Source organism: Chenopodium album, chromosome 22 (genome assembly GCF_948465745.1).
Source record: "Chenopodium album chromosome 22, dcCheAlbu1.1, whole genome shotgun sequence".
Lineage (NCBI taxonomy): Eukaryota > Viridiplantae > Streptophyta > Magnoliopsida > Caryophyllales > Amaranthaceae > Chenopodium > Chenopodium album.
Genome location: NC_137855.1, coordinates 213,154 through 241,152, shown reverse-complemented (window position 1 = coordinate 241,152; position 27,999 = coordinate 213,154). Strand labels below are relative to the sequence as shown.

The 27,999-nt window shown below is 36.4% G+C and overlaps 1 protein-coding gene across 5 annotated transcripts; it reads left to right on the top strand.

Moving 5' to 3' along the window:
- The first annotated feature begins 2 nt into the window (after window positions 1-2).
- On the top strand, window positions 3-27,999 carry LOC145603427 (mediator of RNA polymerase II transcription subunit 13-like). Of its 5 annotated transcripts, none has more exons than XM_081659332.1 (23): window positions 3-161; window positions 434-534; window positions 631-704; window positions 847-986; window positions 1,063-1,149; window positions 1,396-1,483; window positions 1,599-1,682; window positions 2,082-2,159; window positions 2,255-2,334; window positions 3,785-3,863; window positions 3,990-4,313; window positions 4,752-4,811; window positions 10,427-10,676; window positions 11,241-11,480; window positions 12,704-14,065; window positions 14,317-14,584; window positions 16,195-16,327; window positions 16,690-16,777; window positions 16,940-17,018; window positions 20,850-21,157; window positions 23,149-24,232; window positions 24,834-25,172; window positions 26,776-26,956. In XM_081659332.1, exons 2-23 carry the CDS (start codon window positions 511-513, stop codon window positions 26,802-26,804), a joined length of 5,298 nt encoding a protein of 1,765 aa, XP_081515458.1. In that variant the 5' UTR covers window positions 3-161; window positions 434-510; the 3' UTR covers window positions 26,805-26,956. The 5 variants fall into 5 exon arrangements, with proteins under 5 accessions (XP_081515458.1, XP_081515455.1, XP_081515456.1 ...); XM_081659329.1 differs by having other exon boundaries at window positions 4-161; window positions 450-534; window positions 26,769-27,999; XM_081659330.1 differs by having other exon boundaries at window positions 4-161; window positions 14,317-14,563; window positions 26,769-27,999.

Here is a 27,999-nt window from a genome sequence, read left to right as displayed (position 1 = left end):
AACTCAATTAGGAAAAAATACTGTAAAAAAAAGAAAAACGGACGAACGTACCCTACTTCCTCCTCCTCTCTTTCTCAGTTCATTCTCCATTGAAGCGCACTTCACGTTCTCCATTGAGGTGCCTTCTAATACCTGTATCCCCCATTGAAGCAGCTTCTGAGGTAAGTTGTTTCTTTTTGTAATATCATATTAATTTCAGAATCTAGGGTTTATCTTTGATTTAATTTAATTGTCAGTGTAGTAAGTTTAGGGTTCGAAAATCTGAAATAATGGTTCTAATCACTAAGATTAAGAAGATCATAAGCAGTTAGAAAAGAAAATTATGAGCCGAATTGATTAATTGAATCAAATACGCTTTTTTCTTTCTAAAAATATGTGATTTTTGGAGCATTATGTGATGATTGAATGAAATTTGGTTGCTAATGTATTGCAGAACCCTTTAATGTTAGGATTGAACTAGGGCGGCCGCCCCTCCTTCCCTGGCTCAGGGACGGGCCCTGCTTAGAAGTAATGTGGACCAACATTTTCAGAATCGTATGTATTTTAATTTCTGTTTCTTCTTTTAACATTACATAAATGTCTAGTTCATTTCGATTTGATCTGGCTGTGTTGCTATTTATGCTTTTAAAGGGAGGCCTTCAACAGCTATCTTGGTTCCAGTTTCTGCCAAATGAATCAGATGTTACCTGTTTACCTGATAAAAGGTATTATCAGATTGTCTATTGTTTGTTAATAAATGAATCAGATGTTACCTGTTTACCTGATAAAAGGTATTATCAGATTGTCTATTGTTTGTTAATGTTGAATTCGTAATCGACTACAACTATGTGATGATGGTTTTGGCAGCTCAAGGACTGAACAGAGGGATGCTGCTACACTCGAACTTATCTCATCACATGTTCTGCTGCAGAAGGATGGATTTCTCAGCACTTGGACTAACTCCTTTGTGGGCCCTTGGGATCCTTCTCAGGGTACGCACAACCCTGGTAATGACTCCGCTTCCCTTACATCTCTTTTCTTCACTTCCTCGCTCCTCTTTCTTCATCTTACTTCTATTTTCAGATGAAAAAATTAAGCTCTGGCTTTTTCTTCCTGGCCGCCATTCCTCCGTTTCTGAAAATGCTCAACCTGCTGTATGTAGATTAAGAGGTACTTGAAGACTCATTCCTTTTCCTACTTCTCCCTGTCTTTATTACTTGCACCATTAATTTGATTTTCAATCTTCCTATTGTTTGAGGAGGATATCTATTGCCTTATCCTCTCTTTTGAATTCTGCTGATGCTCTTCATTTGTTTCTTTCATCTCCTTCTATTGATTGTTTTCTGTATTCTATTTTCTGCTTTGATGTTTATGATATTATATGATGCTTGTCTGACTTGACATGTCTTGTTGAAGTTGTTGCTTCTGGACTCTGGATTTCTCCGGGTGATTCTGAGGAGGTTGCAGCTGCTTTGTCTCAGGCTCTAAAAAGTCGTTTAGAGAGGTTTGCTTGCTCACCTTTTTACTTTTTTTTTAAAAAAAACCTTTTCTCATAGCAGGGACATGCTTTTGGTTCTTAAATGTTTTCTGCTTATCATTTGCTTTTCAACTTGTTCCAGAGCACTTATTGGGCTCTCATATGTGAGATATGGTGATGTGTTTTCAAGATATCGACCCTTTTCACAAAGTGAAGAACTCTTTAGGTTTGTTGCGACTTTTTGACGAGTTATATGCTTTGAGAAGTGATAATTCCTGTTTCTTTAGTCTTTATCTTTACTGACAATGAGCAGTTTGCAAATCAAGTGATTTATGTTTTAAGGAAACAAGTTAGATGCTACTTGTTATAATCTTCTTCTTTTTTTTTCAAAAAAAATTTTATTTTATAATTATGCATTAGTACTCTTGTCAAAGTTCTGATTTCTGAGCTATTGGTTCTACAAAGAGGGGGTGTAACCGTGTAATTTGATTTACTGAGAAAAGAATATTAAGGATTACAAGTGTTGATATGTGGAATAAGTTAATAGGGGCAGAAGGGAAGATTGTGATGCTTTTTAATGTCATTCAAGTTGCTAATTTATTTTTGGATTTTTGGGATGTTGTAGGAAAGGCCAACCGACAATTGAATTTGTCTTTGCTGCTAGTGAAGATGCCATCTTTGTGCATGCTATAATATCAGCAAAGTATGTCTTACTATTTTTTCTGGTTCCTGATTTGTTTTTCCTGGTTGATCGTAACTAATTTTTGTTCTGTATGTGGTTGTCATGTACTCCTCTAGGCATGTACGGACACTTTCTGGTGGTGATATGGAGAAAGTGTTGAAGCTCTCTTCTAGTAGCCTTAGCCAGAGACTTCCAGGTAGTTACTCTTTTTTTTTTTTTTTAAAAAAGTTACCTGATAGCCTTCTCTCTCTCTCTCTCTCTCTCTCTCTCTCTCTCTCTCTCTCTCTCCCATTGTGCATATGTGGCATGCCACTCCTAGTGTGAATCTTTTGCTTTATACCTTTGGCATCAATTATAATTGACATACTTATTGTATCATGGGTTTAACTGGATGTTCTTAGATTTATAAATTCTCTGTGCCTTTTTTTTAATTATTATTTTTTTTCCTTATTGTGGTCTTTACTTGAATTCATGTCATATTACTGCTGTTACTGACCTGTGACAGATACCAGTTATGTGACCATAATGTATATAGTGTAAACTCCTTGGGTTATTTTAGTCTTCTCTTTTACCTGTTTCTTACAGAGCATTTGTGCTACTCAGTAGTCTGAATAAATAATCCTTGCTAAACAATGGGCACTCTGACTTGACTTTTTGTAAGCTGACTGCGATGGGCCGATGGGGTGAGCAATTCTATTGTTTTGTTAGTCTAGCTTGCGCTTAAATCGGCCTCACCACGGTGTCACGTTTTGCAATTAAATCTTGCATCTAATATGCTTGATACAATTTTTTCTTTTTTTTTGGTTCCCTCAAATGTAAAATATTTTAGGAAGAATATGTTTCCCTCTTTGTGTGTGTCACTGTGATATTGGTTTTATTGCCCCCTGCTCACCTGGTATTTTTCATGACTCTTTTAGTTTAGGTTTTCAGTAGATTTCCTTACTAAAGTTGCTGGTGATTGCGCAGAAAGCACAAATGTTCTGCCAGCACCAGGGAGGGGAGGAGGGTGTGTGTGTGCGCTTGAGGTTCCTCAATCCTATATTACATTGAAAGCCCAATCTGAAACAATACCCACTTGGAGCCTCTCCTTGTGTTTGTGAGCTCTGATCTTTGGGAGGAGTCCTCTCCCATGATTCCAATGACCTCTTCTTACTGAATCACTCTACGCATTAACTTATTACTCCCAATGTGCTTAGGGGGCTTTCTTGTGTCCTGTAAAGTGTCTAAACTAAACCAATATGCTATTAGTTACATTCTTAGCAGCTTGTTTTCCATTCATCTTTTGAGAGTAAATTTACAGCTCATCAGTTTGTGTGGCATCAAGAAGTAATTCTCATGGTAAGCATCCTTCTCAATTAGGTATTAAGAAACTGAGGTCAATTTTCAATAGCCATCCAAAGGAGGTCATCTGTAGACCAATTCTTTTTGAAAGCTACAAGTTTTGACAATTAGAGGGGTATGCTAGGTATTAACGCTGATGCAGTATGGTCCTTCCAATCCATTTTCACTTTTCAGTTGTGTGCCTTTTTTAATGTGCTTGTGTTATCATCATGCAATGTATGGGGGCAGTAATTCAATCTGATATATGCTCTTTAGTCTTTGAACCTCTTGTTTTGTGCTGATGACAAAATATCTTGTTATGGCAGTTGTAGTCTCTCCTCATGGAATGTGTGGCAAGGTTACTGGGTGCTGTTCAAGTGATCTTGTGAAGCAGGTGTTTGTCGGGTAAACTACATGGGATGCTTTCTATTAGCTTTCTTCATGGTCTCACAGCTCTTGCTCATGTTAATAATGTATAGTTTGAATCCTATTAATTTTGGCCCTGTATCTTTGTCACCACTTTGTGGTTAGGCCTGGTGCATCAAACACTTCAACTGGATTAGCTGGTTTACCATATACTGCTGCTCACACATCTGGTGGCAAGTTGGGGGGGCAGAATTACTACTTAGAAGTTACCCTTGGTTGCAGTTCTTCTGGAAGTGAGAAGGTGAATCTGCCTAATTCAAATGTCGATAGCTCCAATCGCCCAACATCTGGATCCCCCTCTATTGCTAAAGGCAGTCAGAAAGTGTCCACTGGCGATGCTTCTAATTTTGAAAAGACTTTCATATATCCATCTGAGGCGGTTCTTGTTCCAATTTTGCAAACATCATATGCAAGATCTTTTTTGAAAAGGTGCAGTAATCACATTACAATTTTGTGCTGACCTATTGTTCATTTTCCTGGTGCTTATTGGGATGAGTGATGATCACAAATAAGTTCCTGCTTTCTCAGTTTCTTTATTTCAAAAATCTTAGAATGCTGAAATAGAATATGGAGAAGAAAGAAAAAGGTTTTCTGTAGTTTGTTGCTTTTGACTTGATTGATATGATGAGTTTGTTGAATGGCCAGTAGTATTCTGTGATTGCTTAGGCACAATGATAGTGACTTTACTGACTTAGTGAGGAATTTCCGGCTCACATCTATGTTTTGTCCTTTTTTTTTTTTTTTTTTTTTTTTTTTTTTTGTTTCGTGATAATCACACTCTTTCACTTGGGCAAACATCTCTGTTTTTTGTCTGTGTTTCTTAATAGTCACATTCTTCCACCAATCATTTTCCATTGATTTCTGTAGATTTTGGCTACCAAATTGGACAGGGCTGTCGTTGGCTGGTTCAACTCTCTTGATGCACTGGTTAGTCCCAACTTAACGTTCTAACACTGTGTTCCCTTATTCTTTTCCAGTTTTATTTTAGGTTAGTTTTATATCTGAATTTAAAGTGCTTTGTCTGGCGTCACAGAAATTGTTTTATAAAATTCTGTTACTAGTTTAAGAAACATCTTTTCTTAATGTCCATATTATTGGCTTGTGTGGTGTTTGGCATTTTAGTATTGTTTTTTCACATATACCCAGGGCTGTGCACCAGTCCAGAACCCGGTCCTGAACGGCTGAACCGGAATTCATGATTTTCGAAGACCGGACTAATTCTGGTTTGGATTAGTTTATACGGTCTGGTTTGGTTGTTGACCAGATTGGACTGGTTTATAAAAAGTTTCAGCAATTTCGTGGATCCTAAATCCAAAAACAACATCATCATTTAATTTAATCAAATGTACAAGTATGGCTAAAATGAAAAGTTACCTTATTTATGCCACTATTTTTAATTTAATACACAGAAAATTGGAGCTAAAATGTTGCAAAGAGTATATTTTTTCATACTTAGTATTACTCTATTACATGTATAGAAGATGATAGAATTTTTTTTAAAGAGTGGATTAATTTCATTATCTACATTGTGAAAGTGGAGATTTAAGGGGAAGATGAATGTGGAATTTATGAGCCGTTGATTGATTGAAGGAGGCCATAAAAAGGGAAAAAATTAACTCTGACCATATAAGAAGTGAAAGAAAAGAAAATTAGTTATCATATTTGGAAAAGCGAAGTTATAAAGTAACTTTAAAGTTCTATGGAAAGGTGAGAAAGTCAGAAACCCATTAGTACTCCACTACTCTGTATATATACAACTAAAAACGGGAACCGGGTTGACCGGACCTGAATAAATGATTTACATAGACTGGAGACCGGACCGGATTTCCAGTCCAGGTCTATTTATGCACAGTCCTACCCACTTACGTGCGCTTGTACACACATGCACTTGAGTGTTCATACATGTGATGCGTGCTTTAAGTTTTGTATAAACTATAATTCTAAAATTAATCATAATATTGTAATGTTTTTATCATGTATATATTATATTTATACATTGTTTTTCTAGGAAAACTTATATATGAATATTATTTTGGGTAATATACAACTTTAATATGAAGCGAATACAATATACGTAATTAAATATTTAAATTGGATTATCTATTTTAGTTTTCAAGTTTTGGTAATATTGTATATTTTTAATTGTCTTAAGGGGGCGTAGGTATGGGTTTGAAATCACTCAAACCCATACCACTTGTTTGGTTCACATTTTTTGCTATTTTCATACTTGGGGACCCCACTCTTTAAACCCCCAAGGTATTGGGTCCTCATACCCGGCGCACGCGGGAGGGGGGGGGGGGAGGTGGGTTTAGAAGAAACCCTTCAGTCTGGAATCATCAGACCCAAAAAAAAAAAAATTTGAACGTTGTATGTGTAATTCCATAGACTATCAATGCAACTCCACCGTTGCGTTAATCTCCACCATTGCTTTTTTCTTTGAACTTTATCAAAAATAATTAAAATTGCTTCTTTTCAATGCTTTTGGGGATGATTTATACTTAGTATGGTTTTGAGAAATTTTGGTTGTGATTTGAGATATGGGTAGCGAATTCTTTTAATTTATTTTTGAAACAATGGGAGAGCAATATGGTGCGCAATATTGAATTTGCGAAGAAGAAAGGAGGAGAAAGAAAATACTCCCTCCGTTTCATATTACTCGCAACAATTTCCTAAAATGGCCGTTTCACATTACTCGCAACAAAGTGATTTCTTTCCTATTTTAGTAAGTTTTTTTGTATGATTTTACAAAATTACCCTTACTTTTTTTTAAACAACCTAATTAAACAAACTGATTTTATATTATTAACTTAAACTCTAACATTAATTACTTAAGAATTTCCACCCAAATCAACCCCCTTCCCTCGCATCAATCATCCCAGCCACCTTCATCATTCAACCACCTTCATTCATTCTTCATCTTCTTCGGTTCTTCCTCATCCCCATAATTATTCTCTCTTCCTTCATCATCAAATTTCTTCATCTTCTTCCTCATCCCCATTAATCTTCTTAATCGGTGGGTTCGCTGGCTAGTGGTGGTGGTCGTGAATGGTTTCGCTGGGTTGGTGGGTTCAAGGGTTAGTGGTTTTCTGGGTTCGATTGTGGGTTCGATTGGGTTCTGGGTTCGATTGGTGGTTATGGGTTTTGATTGAGGGTTCGTGGGTTTGGTTGTGGTTTTGGGGTTTTGATTGTGCTGGGTACGGTGGGATGCTGCGGGGTACGGTGGTTTTGGGGTGGTACGATGGGATGCTTCTGGGTACGGTGGGGCGCTCCGGCTAGGTGATGTTGGGTTTGTGGGTGGTGTTAGATGCGTCGGTGGTGATGGGTTCGTTGGTGGTGGTGGCGGGTGGTTTCGGTGATGCCGGGTGGTGGTGGTGGTGGTGGGTGTCGCTGCTTTTTGGTGGTGTCGGTGGTGGTAGGTTATTTGATTTAATTAAGGTTGAATTTGGTTTTCCTTTTTTTTTTTGGGTTGGATTAGTAGTTAAGCATATATCCTTATTTTTCAATAATCATACTTTCAATCTTTTGCCTAGGAGTCCGCAACATTATCCTTTGTTGCGAGTAACTTGAAACGGAGGGAGTATATACATACTGTAGTATCGTTTTTTTCCTGTATTTATAGTTTTGCCAGCAAACTAATAAATACTTTTAAGTTTTATGCAACCAAACACATGAATTAAGGTATGGGTTACTAGGTATGACTCACTCCAAACCTATGGGTTTGATACCTAACCCCATTCCTCATACCTGAGGATGAACCAAGCACCCCCTAAATGTTTTTCTAAGTAAGTCAATCAATTGTCAAATCCTTCGGATTTTGTCATGTTTACAAATTATTGTAATTTTATAATTGTCTAACTTTCTTTTCAAGTTATATTTTCAAGGGGTACTTTGGGCGTTTGTAATATGGACACTAATATTTTATTCCTTAATGTCTATTTACTTGTGACCTGTTTTGTTCACCTTATTTTCACTTATTTATGGAAAAATAAATAAGTTTAGATAAGTCTAATATGAATTAATAAGGGTTACCTAAGTTTATTTTGCGACTAAATTAAGTTCTAATAAGGTAAAATAAGTTTAGTAAATTCAGAAAAGATAAGTTTAGTAAACTCAAATAAGATTATAGAGATGATTTTTTTTTTTATTTTTTTTTTTTTGAAAAATTGCCCTAAATAATCCCACCTTTGGGGAGTCCGCTAAATCTAATCCCACATTTGGGTTATTTTTAAATAATTCGACCTTTGATATCAATCCGCTCAAAATGGTTCCATGTGACCTGTAACCTAATAAACAGGTATTTTTTTTATTTTTGGTTTTAAAGTACATGTGTCACCACATGATTCATCTATTTTTTTTTTTTTTTAAAAAAAAACTGAATTAAAAAAAAAATAAATCGGCGGCCCACCCATTTCCTAGCCCAAGCAACACCTTGAAGCTGTCGTTAACCAGAGGAGCGGAAAACGTTGTCGGGGACGGGGAGTGGGGCTAAAATCGATATGGGGGAAGGAGAGGGAGGCCGGAATTGGGAAAGGGGCTAGGATCGGGACGAGAAAGGGGAGAAATGGACGGAATTGCGACGGGAAAGGGGATATGTGGCCGGATCTGCTACCGGAAAGGGGATATGGGGGTAAGGTGGGGAGATGATTTTAGGCTCGTCGGGGGTGCTTTAGACGTTGCCTAAGTTTCATGAGGAGAGAGGCGGGTTGGTGGTTTAGGAGAGGGATTAGGGTGGACGGAGTCACGGGTGTAGGGGCGGCGGGGAAGGCTTGGGCTGGTGGTGGTTTTTTAAATAATTAATTTTATTTATTTTATCTTTTAAAAAAATTAAATATTATAAATTATTATTTTTATTTTTTTTGACAAATCATAGGCCAACATGTGTCAAGTAACTTGTTATAACAAGTAACTTCTTATAACAAGTTACATGACCGGTTGGGACCATTTTGAGCAGGTTAGATATAAAGGTCGGATTATTTAAAAATAACCCAAAGGTGAGATTATTTTTAGTAGATGCCCCAAAGGTGGGATTATTCCGAGCAATTTTTCCTTTTTTTTTTGTAAAAAAATTATTATTGAACCTTTTTCATCTTTTCTTTTACTTGGTTCTTTTCTCAATTCATATACTCGAAATAGATTTATGGTTGAAATTTTTAATTTTTGATTATTTGCAATAGGAGAATTTCAACAATTTAATTGTTTGTTTTACATTAAATCTTAATTTAACTATATTCTTTTGTTTTCAGAACTTTAAAATCAAAATTTTGAACTTATGAAACCATTTTTATAGAACAATAAATATAAACTTTAAAACTTGAGCGCAAGATTCCTTAACATATGTCAAAAGTTATGCATAACATAAGGTTTAAGGTAAATAATTTTATTTATTTCAACCTAATTTAGTCTGATTTCTGAGTAATTGATGAAGACTCTCGCTATATATGATCTTTAATGGAGTTTTCTTGAGGAGAGAGAATGAGTATTCTTGAGAGGAGAGAATCAAAGTTAATTGCATACCTATTGGTGAAGTCAGCCTAAAGTAGTTTAATTTATCGTTGAATTTATGAAGAAATTGGTGGGATTTGATTTCCGAGCTCTCTCTCTCTCTCTCTCTCTCTCTCTATATATATATATATATATATATATATATATATATATATATATAGGGGAAGGCTCTCGTGAGAATTTTTCTTATGTAAGAATGTTTCTTATGTGAGAACACTCTTTATGTTCTAATTTTTGTACTCGTATGTTCTAAATTTTAAATCTGATGTTCTAAACTTTTCCTTAGGTGTTCTAAATTAAATCAAATGTTCTAATTTAGTATTCACATGTTCTAAACCATAAATTAGTTAAGTTTGATGTCATAAATTTTAAATAACTTGTTCCAAAATTTCAACTTATATGTTCTAAATTTTAAAACGTGTGTTCTAAGATTTTTAATTATATGTTCCAGATTTTAAAGCGTATGTTCTATTTTTTTACACGTATGTTCTAAATTCTTTACTCACACTTTCTATATTCTATATCAGTTTGTTCTAAATTTTTATTCACATGTTCATAATCTTAAATCAAATGTTCTAAATTTTACTCATATGTTTAAAATTTCATAAAGCTAATTTTATAAATTTTTAATCACTTGTTCAAATTCTTAAATTAGATGTTCTAAACATATTACTCACACAAATGTTCTAAATTATTACTCATATGTTTAGAATTTTAGTTTGAGTCATATGTTCTAAATTTTAACTCGCATGTTCTAAATTTTTACTTACATGTTCTAAATTTTTACTCATATATGTTCAGAATTTTAGTTTGAGTCACATGTTCTAAATTTTAACTCGCATGTTCTAAATTTTTACTCACATGTTCTAAATTTTTACTCATATGTTCTAAATTTTAAATCAGTTCTCATATAAGTATGAATTCTCACATATGGACCTATTCTCACCGGATCCCTCCCCTATATATATATATATATATATTTTTATATATTTTACGTATTTTACGTTTTATTGCCATCTCTCAAATTCTCTGTCTCACAGCTGCGGTTCTGAGACAGACGACGTGGATGATTCATGGTCTGAATCTGATGGTATCAGCTTGCAGCATGGATTACATAGTAGCAGCAACAGCAATAATAGTAGTATCAGTAGCATAAGCAGCAGCTCAAGTGATAGTGACTGTAGAGCCAAGGCAACGTCTGGTGACCTTGAAGGTGATGCTGATTCCTTAACTGGAAGACAGTCAGGCCTATCTTCTGTTGATCCCATGGATACTAATGGCCCTAAACAGGTGAGGCATTATCATTCTGCTTATGATTTGTCCAAACAGAGGCGCTACTTTAGCCAGTTTTGTGCATTTAGCACTTTTGGTTATTTCTCGGTTCTGTTGGTCTCCTTTGGTAGACTAGATGATAGATTGCGATCTATGCATCTATTTTTGTCTTGTTTTTATTTTAAATCATATCAAATTATGGTATTTTGTGAATTGTGGTCTGGTGGTTGGGTGTAACACCCACCCCCCTTTGTAGCTCACAGCTGTTAATGAGGGGTTATGCTAACTATAGTTTAGGATACCTTATATATATATATATATATATATATATATATATATATATATATATATATATATATATATATATATATATATATATATATATATATATATATATATATATATATATTTATTTATTTATTTATTTTATTTTTATTTTTTTTAATCAAAAGTGGATTATATGCTATTTGAATTGTCATGCTTACCACAGCCAGTTTCATGTTTGCTCTCGTCTTTTCAGAGCAAGTTATACTGTCTTTGTATTATTTTCATTTAAATGATGAAGGTGAACTATCAAAACAGGGTGCAAAACGTCCTCGTACAGGAGCAAATGATTCATACATTCAAGCTGGTACTGTGGGAAATGCTCCTATACATGAATACAGCAATTCAGGCATCCCAGGAGTCACAAATGATCATGTTGGGTCTGAGTGGGACTGGGATGATGATGACAGAGGTGGGGGCATGGATATACAAGCCCTTCTCTCCGAGTTTGGTGATTTTGGTGACTTTTTTGAAAATGATGCCTTGCCATTTGGAGAGGTACTTTTATTACATTGCAGGTTTTACGACCTTTCCGTCTATATATCTATAACCATTCACCACTTATTGGTGCTGCTCCTTAAATGGACTTGTGTCTTGGTTTGGATTTATTCGAAACTCCTTCCTTCCAGAATACTTACTTGTATGTTCAAAGTCAAATATCATCAGCTTTTACCATAATTTGCACTATTATATAAGAAGAATATTATCATGAAGCTATTTTTTAATGTGTATTTTGGTCACTGGAAAATAAGCATATGGGTAAATGGGCCAAGTATTTTGGGTCAGATCAGATGGTGCCGATTTGGAACAACAGTCTTAGTGAGATAAGGTATTTGTTAATATTACACGGAGTATATCTTTAATGGATGTTTGGGTCTAAAGGCTTGAATTGGATTATTTTTCCAACTTCTAAGTGAGTTTTAATTCCGTATAATACTAATCGTGACCTTCTAAGAGGCATTAAGATTGTTATTTTTGGCTGTAAATAATGAGCACAGTTTAGTGAATACCGTGTTAGTTACATGAGAGTTATAAAAGATGATACTGTAAATGTGTATCTTGTTTAGATAGAAGACAATAAAATCAGACAAATAGACTTCTAAACTGTGACGCTTTTGGCTTTTTACATTTCTTATGTTGAAGGCTGTGTTTGGAAGTCAACATGGGCCACTTCTTTAACTTGTTTTCTTTTATTGAAAAATTTGCCTTTTGGTGGTCAAACATCTTTAACTTTAACTGAATGTTTTTAACTATGTTAATATTTAATAATATGTATTACTGTGTGAGATCATGTTAGATTAAATTCAATGTGTATTTTCAGTTTATCCACTTACTCTCTCTCTCTCTCTCTCTTAATTATTACTGGCCAATGTTTGCTTGGAAAACCATGAACAACTATATGTTGTAATAAAATAAGAACAGGTGAAGATGTGAAGGATATGGATTGAATGTTAATATATTGTTTTCATCCCAATAGATGCACCATTTTTTTATTTTGAATTGGCTGCACCTTTAGTAAAAAACTAAAAAATAAATAAATTTACATACAGTTTATAAAATTTGCACTTAAATCCTGTGTATTCTTCTTATGTGACCTTATTAATTGTTTTTAATAGAAAAAGAAAGGAAATATGCTTTTCTATTAGTGCGGTTCTGTTCGTTCTTACTTTTGATACTACATTATGTAATGAAACTCATCTCTACCTATTTTGTTGGGGAAGCCCCCAGGAACTGCAGAATCTCAGGCACTTGTGTATTCTGGGCAAGATTGTGGAGATGGAGGTGGCAGTCCTTCTGGTACCCTAATGGAAGTTCCGGATCCAATGCTTTTACCTGCAAGTTTCCAAATGTTTGAAAGCCTTCACTCTCCTTCAACAGGGATGGAAGAGTGTGTTAGTAATATTCAAGAAGCCACAAAAAGTAACTCAACTGGTCTTGTGGGCTGTGCACCAGCTGCTTTAAAAGGTGAAATTGATCATGTATTGAAATCTGAAGCATTGTTGACTTTTGCCCCTGAATATGGAGCAGTTGAGACCCCTTCAAGTGAGCTCTCCTCAACTGTTTTTAGAAGTCCATACCAACCAAAATCTCAGAAAGCTGAGAGTTTGAATTCAAGTGGGAGTAATTATGTTTATGGGGCAACACCACCTTCATCTCCTGGCATTAATGGACGTGAAGAAAATCCTTCTCTGGTTGCTGACTCCATAATACATCCTGGCAAACATGATATTGGTTCGGATCTCCAAAAATTGTACACTCAGGTAGAGAGAGGTCAAACTCTAACAGAAACAATGTCTATTAAGAACAGTACTGTAACTTCTTCTGAAGGGGCTTCATTATCGTTGTTTTCTGGGTTCAACTCTTCTAGTACTGTCAAATCTGTTCAGGATATGACTAATGACGTTGCTAATAGTGCCAAGCAATTCTTTCTATCTCAACGAACAGTCCCTTCTGTTGAACTTGAGTGCCTTTTGTTCCAGGCCTTTATGTGCAGGATAAGACATACATTACTGCCTTTTGGTAATCCTGCCTCTACTGCCGACAACAGATCCATTGGCAACATGGAGTTGGGACAATTGCCTGGTGATCCGAGTGGCACACCTGACAATTTTCCTAGTAAATCTGAACCGAGGAAGAAAGATTCCATTCCAGTTAGAATTGCTGGTGATTTTGATGGAGGGATGCTTGATAGCCCTTTTAATGCACCCATTGGGGTTTGGCGCTCTGTCGGAACGTCTAAACCTGCAAAGCCTGCCATTACACCTACTGTTGAGGTTTTTCCTTCCTCATCTCAGCAAATATTTAATGATGAAACCATGATTTCATATCGGAAAAGACAGCCACTTCAAGACTTTCTTGATGCCATGCCATTGCTTGTCCAACAAGCTGCCTCGCTTGTTGATGTTGCATTTGATGGTGAATTTGTTGACGGTCCATACAGCTGGCTTGCTTTACAAGAGCAGTGTAGGCGGGGATTTTGTTGCGGGCCACATATGGCTCACGCGGGCTGTGGTGGAATTTTAGCTTCTTGCCATTCTTTTGATATTGCTGGCATAGATCTGCTTGATCCTGTGTCGGCTGATGTAAGTATTGATCATCTCTGCTAATCTGCATGACATATGTTCCCTTTGTTTAATTGTAATTATACATGGATATTAAGATTAGTTAAACTTAAGAGGTAAATGAACCAGTTGCATGGTGATATTGGACGTGTTGACATGCTGTTAGGAACGGATCAAAATAATATAATTGTTGAAAGTGAAATGGAGTATGACTTTTAAAAAATTGTGCTTTCCTTGGTTCATTTTGTGTTTATGCATCCCAAACCTTTCAGGTTCAGGCATCATCAGTGATAAGTTTGCTGCAATCTGATGTCAAAACAGCTTTGAAATCTGCATTTGGCTCCTCAGATGGACCTTTATTTGTTACTGATTGGTGCAAAGGCCGATCACTGTCAGCAGATGCAGGAACTACAAGTGAAGCATTATCTGCTGAATCCACTTTAAGTGAATATAGGGATTCATCTAATACTACAGCACTATCTGTGAGCGATCCAGTGAGCCCTTCACTGTCCATTGCTGGTATGCCATCTGGTTTGAGAGGTAAAATTCTACAATAATTACATTGCTATGCTGGGACGCCTTAGGTGGTCAATATTTTTAGCAATTGTATTTTTTAGTATTCTTTAATCGTATTAACCTTACTTAATTTTTTATATAATATTTTTGTGAATTACTAAGTTCTCCATTGTCGTGCATAATTATTAATGCTAACAAGAGCTGTAAGAAATTATTCATAGCGGCCACTGGTGGTTATAGGAAGTTGTAAATCATTCCTCATATTGTTATTGTCTCTATTATCTCTGGTGCTGTGCTTTGCTGGAATCACGTAACATTTCAAATGCTAAATGATGAGTACAAAATGTCCAGACAATGCAAGGCTGCTGAGTAACAATTTGGGCTTTCAAAGCATCAAAACAGTGAACTAGGTTAATTGTTCTAAACACGCACAGAGACTCTCAGAGAAAGATGAAAATTAGTTGAATTGTTAAAAGTTGGAAACCCTTTAAATGCTAAAATAATGGGTACAAAATGTCCTGACCATGTAAGGCTGCTGAGTAACTCTTTAGGCATTTAAAGCATTAAACAAGTGTACTATTTCAATTGTTCTATAGTTGCCCAGAGACTTTCAGACAGATGAAAAGTAAATGGATTGTTAAAAGTTGGAAATCCTAGCCACGGAATGATGATAATGGAGATTTGGACTGCCTGGTGTGTCAAAATTCTCCAGTTGGACTGCCTGGTGTGTCAAAATTCTCCAGATCCAATGGAAATTGACGCAGCAGTACTCACCAGACAACTTGATTAAGAAATTTAAGCATTGATTGGGTGGAATTGTGATGTAACTCAAGCTTTTAATCAATTAGGATAGCTGACTGTCATGGTAGATTGTTTTAGTAGTGAAGCTTGGTGGCTGGGAAATATGATAGTGATATGCACTGTTAAAGGAAGTCAGAACTAGGTAAACATAAGTCTATCCAGAGTTCCAATGCACAATGTTTTCACTCATCAGCGCCTTGGGAAACTTTCTTTACAGCTATAAATTATCCACATTAAGGATATTTCTTGTTAATCACAGTTGATAGGAAAGGGGTTGGGTGGGGGGGGGGGGGTTTGAGATCTTGGACAAATAGCCGGTTCCTTGTTGAATTGATGTAGATTATGTTGTTTATGATCTTAGGGCTTCTTTGCCTCACCTTAAGCAGGTCTGGGTTATGGTAGTGGTCATGTTGTGGGGCTTTCAATTTGGTTTTATCTATATCAATTGATTAATGAGTTCCTTTGTTGGATGGGTAATATTCAAGGAGGGAACTATAAATCTATATGGTTATTGTTTCGTCTTTTACTTGTCCATGATTTTTATCAATTAGTTTTTGAAATATCCAACATAATAAGGTCTGTTTTAAAGCTTTCTGCCTGCAGACCTGTATATTCTGATCTTAACTATTGGCCCTTACCTACATTTATCTGAGCATGTGAAATAATTTAATTGTAAAATGAACTTAAAAGCCCTTTTCTGGACTTATTGAGCCTTATCTTTGTGGTAAAAAAATAAAGCTGTAGATCTAATTGGTGAAGTTAATGTAAGCTGTTGAAGGCTGGTTATGCTTCTTGCATGACAATAATTCTTACCAATCTCTTTTATTAATCAGATGGGAGTAAAGGGGATGACACTGGTCATAAAAGGTCTAACCAGGAGCTGTGCATTTCAGAGTCAGAGCCACAGCTGCGGTCGCGGAGGAGACCTTCTCTGCTTGTGATTCCATCTACTTCTATACTTGTTGGGTATACAACTGATTACTCTCCGGCACTTGTTTTTTGTGTTTAATGTTGTTAACTTTTTATCATTAGGTAGTTGTGTATCTTTTGGTTAGGTTAATGTAAGAATCAACCGTCTTTTTTTTCAAGCAAAAGTTCTTGATGTTTTGAAAATCTAATTACAAGCAATTGCCCCTTTTCCAATAATCAAAGTTTTGTGACCTCTATCGATTTAATATTTCATATTTTTTTAGTAGACCTCTTCCATAATGTGCTATACATCTTTCAAGTTGATTGCATGGAATTGTTACCTAATGTAACATGTAAACTATGGTGGCAAAAGAATCCAATGATCTCCATTGTTAGGATAACATGAAATTGTGTTTTAGGTACCAAGATGATTGGCTAAAGACCTCAGCAAGCTCTTTACAGTTATGGGAAAAGGCTCCACTTGAGCCGTATGCATTCCAAAAACATGTAAGTTACTAGAGGTTTGTCAGATGAAAATTGGCTGTCATATTCCACTGATTCTAAAATATTAGAATAATATGTGTTTTACAAAAACCAATTTCACAAAACCGGCCTTAATGTTTGTCTGATGTTTTCTTGGTGTCATTTCACACCCTTTTTTGGTTGCAGGTGTCTTATTATGCTGTCTGTCCAAATATCGATTCCCTTACTATGATGGCTGCTGAATTTTTTCAAGAACTTGGAAGTGGTGAGTGACAATTACTAGTATCTCATCTTCTAGCTCCAATTTTCTAGCTTTGCTTTATTTATTTATGTATTTATTTATTATATATATATATATTTATTATTAGTATTGAATTTTCATTTGGGTAGCATTTGTTGTCCCCTGTTTTTAATTCGCAAATACTTCGTAAGGATTTAATATGATATATGATGTATTTAGCATGCCAGTGGGATGGAAAGTGCTTGACGTTGTAGATACTTTGCCAGTGAGATGGAAAGTTCTTTTCCGTGTTTTCATTACTTGATATACTGTCCTTCAACAGGGGTTTAGTATATTTTAGCTGCTAGCTTCATCCATATATCCGTTTCTATTTACTTGACCCATAGCCTTTGACAAAATATTTAAGGAGAGGAGAGAGAAATTGTAGTTGGTGCCCCTTGGTGGTTTACTTCATTACCTCAAAAGTTGCCCCCATATGTACTTTATGTCTTTATGAGGTTAATTTAGTGAATTTGTTTACCAAAAGTTTACCAAATATAGTATGGTTCAAGTAATATGACATTTTCATTTAAGGAATGTTACTCTAGTTAATAGAAAGGAGGAAGTACCCTTCATGAATGGCATGCATAAGGAGAAGTTCTCTGACGTCGATGAAGTTATATTCAATTATAGAATATGAATGTCATTTATGTTGGGGCAGCCATGGCCCATGATGTGTGTTACTTCGAAACGGTCATTTAGGCCTCATACCCGGGTTGACCTAACCCGACACTGATTCCGGGTATGGAATTTGTACTGGATTTTGGGAACAGTATTCGGACACGGCAGTCGGCAACTTAAGAGGAAATCAGATTTTTTTTATTTTTCTTTTTTTGATGTGTAAATTGGGGGTTGTGCCATGTGATAAGACTTTTTATACTGTGTACAGCTGCACTACACTACCACAATACCATTATTTTTTGGAAAACTTGAATTTTGCTACCACTAAAACACCCTTGTTTCACTTTTGCTATTCATCTAAATTTTTATTTTATTTTACTACCACCTAAAATCGATAATTATAGGTTTTCCTACCACTTAACCTTTTCCATTACTATTTCCATATGTGGGCCCTTTTATCACCTCCTTCCATATTCTTCTTCTCTCCCCACGAATCTCCTCACAGCTCCATCCCAAACCCGGCCCCACCCATTCTCAGGCGACTCCACCCACTCTCCGGCAACCCCCACCCTGCTATCATCGCACAACAGCCCCTGCCCACACAAATTCATAGAGTAGCCACCAATAACTCCCCTACTCCCGAACAGCAACATCACGTTGCAGCTCCCCCTACCAACTACTCTACCTCGCACCAGTCCACACACCACCTCTAACCAGTCCATACACCACCTCTGTCATCGCACAGCAGCACCACTCCATCTCACCATCGCCAGCTGCATCTTCCACTACCAACAACTAAACCTCAAATCGCCATCCTACAACACTGACCACAACAGCCCTATCTAACCCCTGTTCGGCCATAGCCGCCGGCAACAACCACCACTGGACTGCCGCACACCAACAGATACAACCGTTCAGCAGCCCAACACCAATAATCACACCAAATCAACCGGCCATTGTTGCACCACACTACCGAGCAACACCACCGCTAGCCCATAATCCAAAGCCGTAAGCTCCAGTTTCAGCCCAAATCGATTACCCTTTGCTCAATTATTTCAATTCGAGGCTGATTTTGCCACATTTTCTATTGAATCATTGCCCCCTTTTACAAATTTTGGAAGATTTTTAAGTATAAAAATTGGGCACTTGGGCAATTGAAAATTTGCAAAATTAGGGGGAGTGTAATTGGAAATATGGAGGAGAAAGAAAATATTTTGTGAAATTCATAGTGGAAGAAGCTAATGAAATATGATGGAGTTGCTAGTGGGAATGCACATGATTATGGCCATATTGGTGGGGTTGTCGGAGAAGAGGTGGGGGTTTGATGGAGTAGGCCGGACTGTGTGAAGGAGTAGGGGTTCATGACTAAGTGCGGGGAGAGAGAAGAAGAAAATGTGAGGATGTTAATTAAGTGGGCCCCATAAAACGGAGTTAGTAACGGAATCTGTTAACCGGTAGCAAAACTTATATATTTTGGTTTTGGGTGGTAGTAAAATAAAAGAAAAATTTAGATGGGTAACAAAAGTGAAATAATGGTATTTTGGTGGTAGTAAAAGTCAAATTTTCCTTGTTTTTTTTTCCTTTTTTGAATTCAATAGTTTTTCTTTTGCTCTTACTCCCCCCGTCCCTTATTTAGTGGCTTTGGGTGGTAGTAAAATAAAATAAAAATTTAGATGGGTAGCAAAAGTGAAATAATGGTATTTTGGTGGTAGTAAAAGTCAAATTTTCCTTGTTTTTTTTCCTTTTTTGAATTCAATAGTTTTTCTTTTGCTCTTACTCCCCCCGTCCCTTATTTAGTGGTCTATTTGGTTTTTTTTCACTAGAATTAAGAAAGTTGTAGAATCCTTAAAAAGAGAAAGAAAAGGTAGTTGGTAATTATTGAAGAAAGGGAGAGAGAGTGTGTTAGGAAATGATGTCAAAAGTACATAAAAATAAAAGAAAAATGATGGTAAGTTGACAACTCATCAAAAAGAGTGTAGTTTTGTCAAAACTTACACTCTTTAATAGAAATAGGCCACTAATTTTGGCTACCCAAAATGGAATACAGGCCACTAGATAAGGGACGGGGAGGGAATACTATTATTATTTCTTTTTTGTCTTCAATATCCCTGGAAAACATTATAGGACAGATTGTTTCTTTGCCTTTCCACTTCATTTTTTTTATTCTATTTTTTATTTTGGAATAAACTTCAATTTTTTTTAAAAAAAATCTAGTTCTTTTACTTGTTCTGTTTCCCCGTAACCATGTCTATAATAAGTACAGGGTATTTGTGTCTTTAAAATTTAAATTTGCCAAGTTTTCGGAGTAACATAGACCATGGTGGTGTACCTTATTTGTCTTGTCATCCTGCTTGTTAAGGTATTTTTTTATCGGGGGTTATTGTTTCCTCGTCTTTGGAGAATTTGATGGATCATTTTAGATATCCGCATGTTTGGGTATGTTACTAAAATATTCATGTTTGGGAGATAATAATTGTAATTCCATTTTGTTGAGGTTCTTAATATTATCTCACTTAAACATGAAAGAGGAGGTTGTACAGGTAAATTCCCTCCCTCTATAATCCAACTATAAAATTACAGGAGGAAAATGAAGATGGGACTAGGATGCATTCCTTTGACATTAGTCTACCCACTCACCCCCCTTCCATTTTGTTGAGGTTCTTAATATTATCTCACTTAAACGTGAAAGAGGAGGTTGTACAGGTAAATTCCCTCCCTCTATAATCCAACTATAAAATTACAGGAGGAAAATGAAGATGGGACTAGAATGCATTCCTTTGACATTAGTCTACCCACTCACCCCCCCCCAAGTCCCCAATACACGCACATTTGGTAAAACAAGAGTAAGAACTTGCTTTATTCTTGCCCTAATGTACAAATCAATTATACTTATTACTCAAGTGAATGTGGCTCTTTTCCCTAAGTGTATTGTGCCTAAAAGTTTCCTGTCTTGCCCTGGGGGATGGATGGATCTGTGTAGCCTTACACTTATCATGAACACCATCACTTGCCCACAACTAATGGAAGATTTTTTTAAAAATATATATAGTTATGGAAAACAGTTGCATCTCTCTGGCTTGCTTTTAAACCCCTGCATACTCTTTACTTACACGTTTATTTTACTTTTGATTTTCCTGCCCTTTAGCTTGAGGATAGGATCACTACTTTTTACAATATACTTTTTCTTCTGTCTAGTTTATGAGATGTGCAAATTGGGAAGCCATTCACCACATGCTGTTGGAAATCAAATGGATGTAGACTCAGGGAAGTGTTTAACTTCTGGCTTTGTTCTCCTTGATATCCCCCAATCAATGAAGGTAGAAAGCACCAATGCTTCTGGTATCGGTATTGGTATTGGGTCAATAAGCGACTTTTATCAGTCTTTATCAAGTAGTTGGGATATTGCAAGCTATCTGAGGTCTCTTGCAAAAGCTCTTAAAACTTTACAACTTGGGTCATGTTCGGCTGCAAATGCAAAAGAAGGAAATAATAGTTCCTGTACTGTAAGTGATATCTTCTTGATCTACATTGTACAATGTTTTATTTTTTATTATTTTTTTATTATTTTTTTATTTTTTTTTGGCAACAACTTTTGGCTCGGATGAAGCCAAGCATGAAAAAATTGTTGGTTTGCAATTGCCTAATCTGGTATTGCGCTATTCTTTTGATTTCAAATAATAACACAAAGTTTCGTTTCAATTTTTTTGACAAAGATGTTTCCTTTCAATTTTTAGACTCTAGATGTAGCCAACCTCATTTTTTAAAAAAATTTAAATATGGTTCTGGTGTTGTTTTCAGTTTTCCTTTTGCCAATATTTGACTCCTGTTAGCCTTTGGGTATAAATATATCATTAGTAGGAAGATTGTTACTTCGGTAAATTAAGAGACACTCTGTAGTGTATCTAGTTACGGCCTTTTTGGTGTGTGTTTTACGTCTTTGAATGTTTTGTATTTTATGGTATTCTTGATTATAATTGTAAGTAATATATTTTTAGATTTATCATGCAAAAAACATCATTGGACAGAGTATGTATGCGGACTAGAACCAGCGAAAAGATTCAAATATACAATTCTAGTAAAGCAAAGAAACGATCCTTTAAAAGTGGTTAAACCTTATACTAGTATTTTATGTCATTGTATATCGCAATTAAAAATAATATTTTTTTTTATTTTTTTATTTTTTTTTGTAAAAAAAAAAACCTTGCCAAATGTTATTCTGTCACGGGGAAAATGTCAACTGTTTTATTGCTCTTTATTTTAGTACTTGTTTGGAGATAATGTTGCTTATATAAAGTCCTCCCACATACCTTTGATCCATAACCGGGTCTTGTCACAGGAATACTAGCTCCCAAATTGTCATCATATCACTGGGAGAAATTATATATCTAGGTTTTACTGCTTGTTTATCCCACAGTTCTTGGAGAACACTGCAGTTGGGACTTGGGGTGGGGAAGGAGCAAAGTTTATAGCATTGTCATAGATTGTGCTAAAGATAATGCTACTCAGGTGTAGTCCTTCACAGACTGACTATAGTCTGTACTAGGTCCTTTCTTTGAAAAAAAGTCTTAAATGGACACTCCAATCCTGACTTATTTCTGATGGCCTCTGGGTAAATTACAAGATATCTCACTCTCTCATTGTGGTCAAGGAAATCTTTGGAAATCGTTTCCATGTTTTGAGAAGCTTATTAATTAGTAAGTTGGCATAAATGTATAACTTTTATTTTGAAACTTAATTCTACACTTCTGTGCCATATATATCCTCAAGTCTTAACACATATAACCTTACCATTAATTAAAATGACACCTATACACTACAGTCATTAATTAAACTGACACGTATAACCTTACCATTAATTAATTAGACTGACACATATACAAAATTACCTGTGTTGGTTTGGGCATGTAAGATGGAGACCCGAGGGTGCACCGGTACGAAGAGTGGAAGAGTTGGGACCATGGAGGGGACGAGGGGTTAAACAAAGGAGAGGGAGACTGAAAATGACTTGGTTGGAAGGAGTTAGGAAGGATATGATGTATATGGATTTGCATGAGAATGAGACATTTGATCGTAAATTCGTAAGGGATGGAGGAATTTTTTGTCGATGACTACACGGAATAATCACTTTGGGTTCATGTAGCCAACCACAGTTATGGGATTAAGGCTTTGATTAATTGATATGCATTATAGTTCTAATCATTCTCTTTCTTGTATGCCAGTTGCATGAGAATGAGACATTTGATCGTAAATTCGTAAGGGATGGAGGAATTTTTTGTCGATGACTACACGGAATAATCACTTTGGGTTCATGTAGCCAACCACAGTTATGGGATTAAGGCTTTGATTAATTGATATGCATTATAGTTCTAATCATTCTCTTTCTTGTATGCCAGTTGCCAAAAATACATGACATACTCTTTTTACGTTTCTTGGAAATGTGGCCTTTGTGCATGCTAGGTCAGTTGTCATTATTCTATGTTGCTATTTGGAGCAGGTGATCTATGTTGTGTGCCCGTTTCCTGATCCAACTGCTGTTCTCCAAACCATTGTTGAGTCTTCAGTTGCTGTTACGTCAGTATTTTTTTCAACGGAGAATGACAAAAGAGCCATGTTGCATAGTCAGGTGGGCAAAGCTTTAAACCACGCAGCTGGTGTTGATGAAGCGTCCATATCAAATATTCCCACGCTTTCTGGGTTCAGTATTCCAAGGATAGTCCTGCAAATTGTTCCCATAGATGCTATCTTTCGAGTGTCAAGTCCGAGTCTCAATGAACTTGTTTTGTTCAAGGAGATAGCTTTTACTGTTTACAATAAAGCTAGGCGTATATTACGAGGATCCTCCAATGAATTTATCCAGTCATCAACCTTCTCTGGTAGATCTTCATCCATGCTGGTGAACATGGCCAATCCGATTCCAGGTATGTGGAAAGACTGTGTCGGTTCTCGTTTTTCGGGTTCATCCTTATCAAGAGATGGCGAGTTTGATCCTGGTATGAGAGCTGGAGCCTGGGATAATTCATGGCAGACTGTAAGGGCCGGGGGCCTAAGTTGTGACGCAAACCGGAGTGGAGATGCTTTATTTCAAGAGCAGGCTCATTACATGTTTGAACCACTTTTTATTTTAGCTGAACCGGGCTCAGCGGAGCATGGAGTATCGCCTACACCCATTGGTAATGTGGCTACAGATGATACCAGCGGAGGATTTGCGCAGAATTCAACACTAAGTGGGGATACAATACCCAGCTCCCAACTTGATGGATCTGAAGGAGATAGTTATGTATCTGGCCTTCTGAGATCGTCCCCAAGCTTGCATTGTTGCTATGGTTGGACTGAAGATTGGCGTTGGCTGGTGTGCATCTGGACAGATTCTAGGGGAGAACTGCTGGACAATCATATATTCCCTTTTGGTGGTATTAGTAGTAGACAGGATACAAAAGGCATGCAGAACATTTTCGTCCAAGTTCTTCAACAAGGTTGTCGGCTACTGCAGGCCTGTGCCACTTCTGATAATGGTGTGGCAAGAGCAAGAGATTTTGTCATTACACGGATTGGGTGCTTTTACGAGCTAGAATGCCAAGGTATACATGCATAATCTTTTCCACGAGTTTGGCTAATTCATCCTTCATATGGTCTTTAAAGTAATAATATATTGTCTCATAAAAGTGACGTCAATTTCTTACAGATTGCGGCATAGTTGCCCTTATATCACCGTTAGATTATTGGAAATGGAGCAGAATGGCATGAAATTTGCTGAAATTGAACAACCACATTTAATAAATTGGTCTGAATTGTATTAGCGTTATATGTATGCCGCCGTATATTATATGAATAAGACTATTATGTTGGTTTTTGCGGGGTATTTAAAAGAGCGATCTGGTGGTAAATCTTGGAGCAATATGCTTGCATCTGCAGAAGTTCTATGGGCTATGAATTTAGGGTGTCAGACTATCATGTGGTGCTTAGAGGTTGGAAAAAGAAGGGTTATAATGTAGCTCGAAAGTCTGGCCATCCAAGTCAGAACGATTGGCTATGATTTCATCCCACTTCCACGGCTCAATGCAGCCAATCTTCCCCCCCTCTCCCCCTTTCGTTTCCTATCATGTTAGTGGTTTATGTGTTGACACAGTTTAGTTGTGGAGTGTTTCAACTAACATCTTTAGTTGATATATCTCTGAACAGAATGGCAAAAGGCACTCTATTCGATTGGCGGGTCAGAAGTAAAGAAATGGCCATTGCAATTACGCCGTACTACTCCAGATGGTATGCCGACTAACAGTAATGGAGCTTCCCTGCAGCAGCAGGAAATTGAAAGAAGCTTACCTTCATCCCCAAATCCATTGTATAGTCCTCACTCAAAATCTTCTGGCTTTATGAAAACTACTAGTAGAAAGCAGCTTATTGGCGGGCCTGCAGTTGATGGCTCAAGAGGATCACTGCAGTGGGTTCAGAGCATCAGCTTTGTTTCAGTTTCTGTTGACCATTCTTTACACCTTGTCTCTCAAGCTGATGTCTCTACTGGTAATTTCCTCTCTTGCCAATTCTTTTTCGTTCGTTGCCTTGATGTGCAAGAAATGGCCACTTTACCTATATTAGTGATGACATCAGGCTGTGAAACTGTTAAATTATGGTTCCTGCTCTTGCCTGCTGCTAATGTCCTTACCGTATATGATACTTGAAATAAAGTATGTACTCCATTTTATATTAATTGCGATATTAAGAGTTTCATGCTTGCCAATGCAAATCTCTTACATTAAATCTCTTTAATTTTCTTTTAATACATATTATAAATAAAATTATTTTGAAAGTATATATCTAGATGAATCTAGCAAGATTCCACTTGACTTTACTTTTTCTAACATATAAATCACAAAATGCTGTCAAAGGAATAAGTGTCGATAGCGTCAAATCCATATGTTGCGATTAAAAAAGAATGGAGGAAGTATTTTTTTGTCATGTGCAAATGTTTATAAGCTGTTTTTGTGAATTTAAGTGAAAGATACAAGTATTAATTAGCTAAGCCTATCTGTAATATAACAATAAACTAGTAAATTGATCATGTACACTTGTACTTCAGTATTTTGTCATAATTTTGTATAGTGATTCTAATGGTACACGATATTATAATTAATGTGTATAGTATCACTCTATTTGATTATATTAATTCTCAAGTGGTTCATTGAATTTCAAACTCTTCTAATGTTTGTTTACCTTTAATTGCAACTTGGGGGATGCACAATCTTTAGGAGAGGAGAAAGATAGAGAGAGATATCTAGAGCAACCCATTTGATGAGGAGAGAGAAAACACTAGGTAGAGGAAGTATATTTCAGCTTCCCAAAAATGGATATGTTTTAAGCTTGTAACCAAGCATGTTTGGTGGAAATGGTGGGTAACTCACCTTGTGACTTTACGTTCGTGCCCCGTTATCTACATATGCTTGGGGGTAGGAGATACCCTTACCTCCCCCTCTCACCTTGTGACTTTTAATTTTTTAAAAAGTCACAAATTCAAGCCCCACCATTGACAATTCTACATATGTCTGTGATTCTCTTAACCCCCCCCAACTCTCAAGTGCTGACCTGAAGTATATTTTTTATTTTTTAAATTTTTGAATAGTTTCTTAATTTATTTCGAAATTGTGACATGCAACTCCTTGGCAGAGCTCTCTATGCTCATGAAATTTTCCTCCTTTGACCATCTTTAGTAATTTATGCATGATAAAATACAGTCATATTACTTGTCTAAGTTATGTGTTGAAAATTGTGAAAAACAAATGTATGCATTGATATGGAATGCTCCTGTTATTTAGAAAATAGAATGATTTTGTCAAGACTAACAGCATTTTCATGTTAATTTTGTACTGAGTAGAGGCAAACAGGCATTATTTACTATATTTTGAATTGTTATGACAATTCCTTAAACACTTGCTATTTAGTAATTGAGGAAATATGAAAAAAAATCATTAGGGTACCTTAACTACCTATTTTTATATCATGTTTTTGTCTCTTATATATAGGCGTATAGCAATGTCAGCTTGCTCTTTTACCGAATGAAATCTATTTGTTTTTAATGCAGTAAGTTGGTCCTTAATTTATCAACAAATTATTTTGCTGCAGGTAGCAGTCAAGGTAGTGGCATCACAGGTTCATTGAATTACCTTGAAGGATTTACCCCTGTTAGATCTCTTGGTTCTACATCAGCATCTTACATATTGATCCCATCTCCTAGTATGCATTTCCTCACTCCCTTCCCTCTTCAGCTTCCAACATGCCTGACCTCTGAATCCCCTCCTCTGGCTCATCTCCTTCACAGTAAAGGCTATGCAATTCCACTTTCAACAGGTTTTGTTGTCTCCAAAGCTGTTCCCACACTTACGAAAGATATCAACAAGTTGAAGGAAGAATGGCCTTCAGTTCTTTCAGTTAGTCTTGTTGATTTTTATGGTGGTTGTGGTGTTCCTACTGAGAAATTGGGCAGAGCACTTCCTAAGCAAGCAGGAAGGGGAATTGTTTCTGATGCCAGGGAGTATGAGCTTGAGATTCATTCGATTCTTGAGTCTGTTATGGCTGAACTCCATGGCTTATCTTGGCTGACAGTGAGTCCAGCATATCTGGAGAGACGTACGGCACTTCCCTTTCATTGTGACATGGTGTTAAGACTGAGAAGGCTGCTATATTTTGCTGAGAAGGAAATCTCTGGTCTGCCAGAAAGGCCACAACTATAATCGTTGTCAACAGATGATTATGTTCATTGAATAGATGTTAGCATAGAGATGTGAATCTAGTATTCTTTAATAGGCTTCTTTGCGGTAGTACACGTCGGCTGGGTCGACTAATCAGTGCATCTGTATCGTCGTTTAACGTGTAAATTGTGTATGTATATCATCTCCTGGGGAAAATAACTGTAACCCCATTGGCAGATAAGCTGTAGAATATTAATCAAAGAAAGTAACTAGCCTGAGAAAGGTGTATAAAATTATAGGAACATTAGGACTACATTCTGACTAAATGGCAGGAATTGGTTTTAGTGGGTTAATAGCACTGTTTCTTGTGATTTGAACTGGAAATTGTAGCTTCTTTCTCCGACACTAGATGGTGTATAGACAGACTTATAGAATAGTGACTATGGATCCTTCTGTTTCTTCACTTCTTGTGATAATAGGAGAGCTCTTTTGAGCCGGTTTAGTATTTAAGTTAATGCTCATTTACATCTCAGCCTGGTTTGCAAGTTCAAAAAACAATTCAAAGTCTCAAGACAAAGGTGTCAAGTGCTATTTTAAGAACTGCTTCCATTTGTAATATGACGATTATTGCAATTGTTCAATGCCTAAGAATGTTTTTTTGATTT

Bases quoted from the DNA above. Each gene is read 5' to 3' on its own strand.
- LOC145603427 (XM_081659329.1), top strand. From the start codon at position 511: ATGTGGACCAACATTTTCAGAATC. The intron at 11,481-12,703 runs GTACTTTTATTA...TTGTTGGGGAAG, and splicing joins ATGCCTTGCCATTTGGAGAG to CCCCCAGGAACTGCAGAATC. The intron at 25,173-26,768 runs GTAATTTCCTCT...ATTTTGCTGCAG, and splicing joins TCAAGCTGATGTCTCTACTG to GTAGCAGTCAAGGTAGTGGC.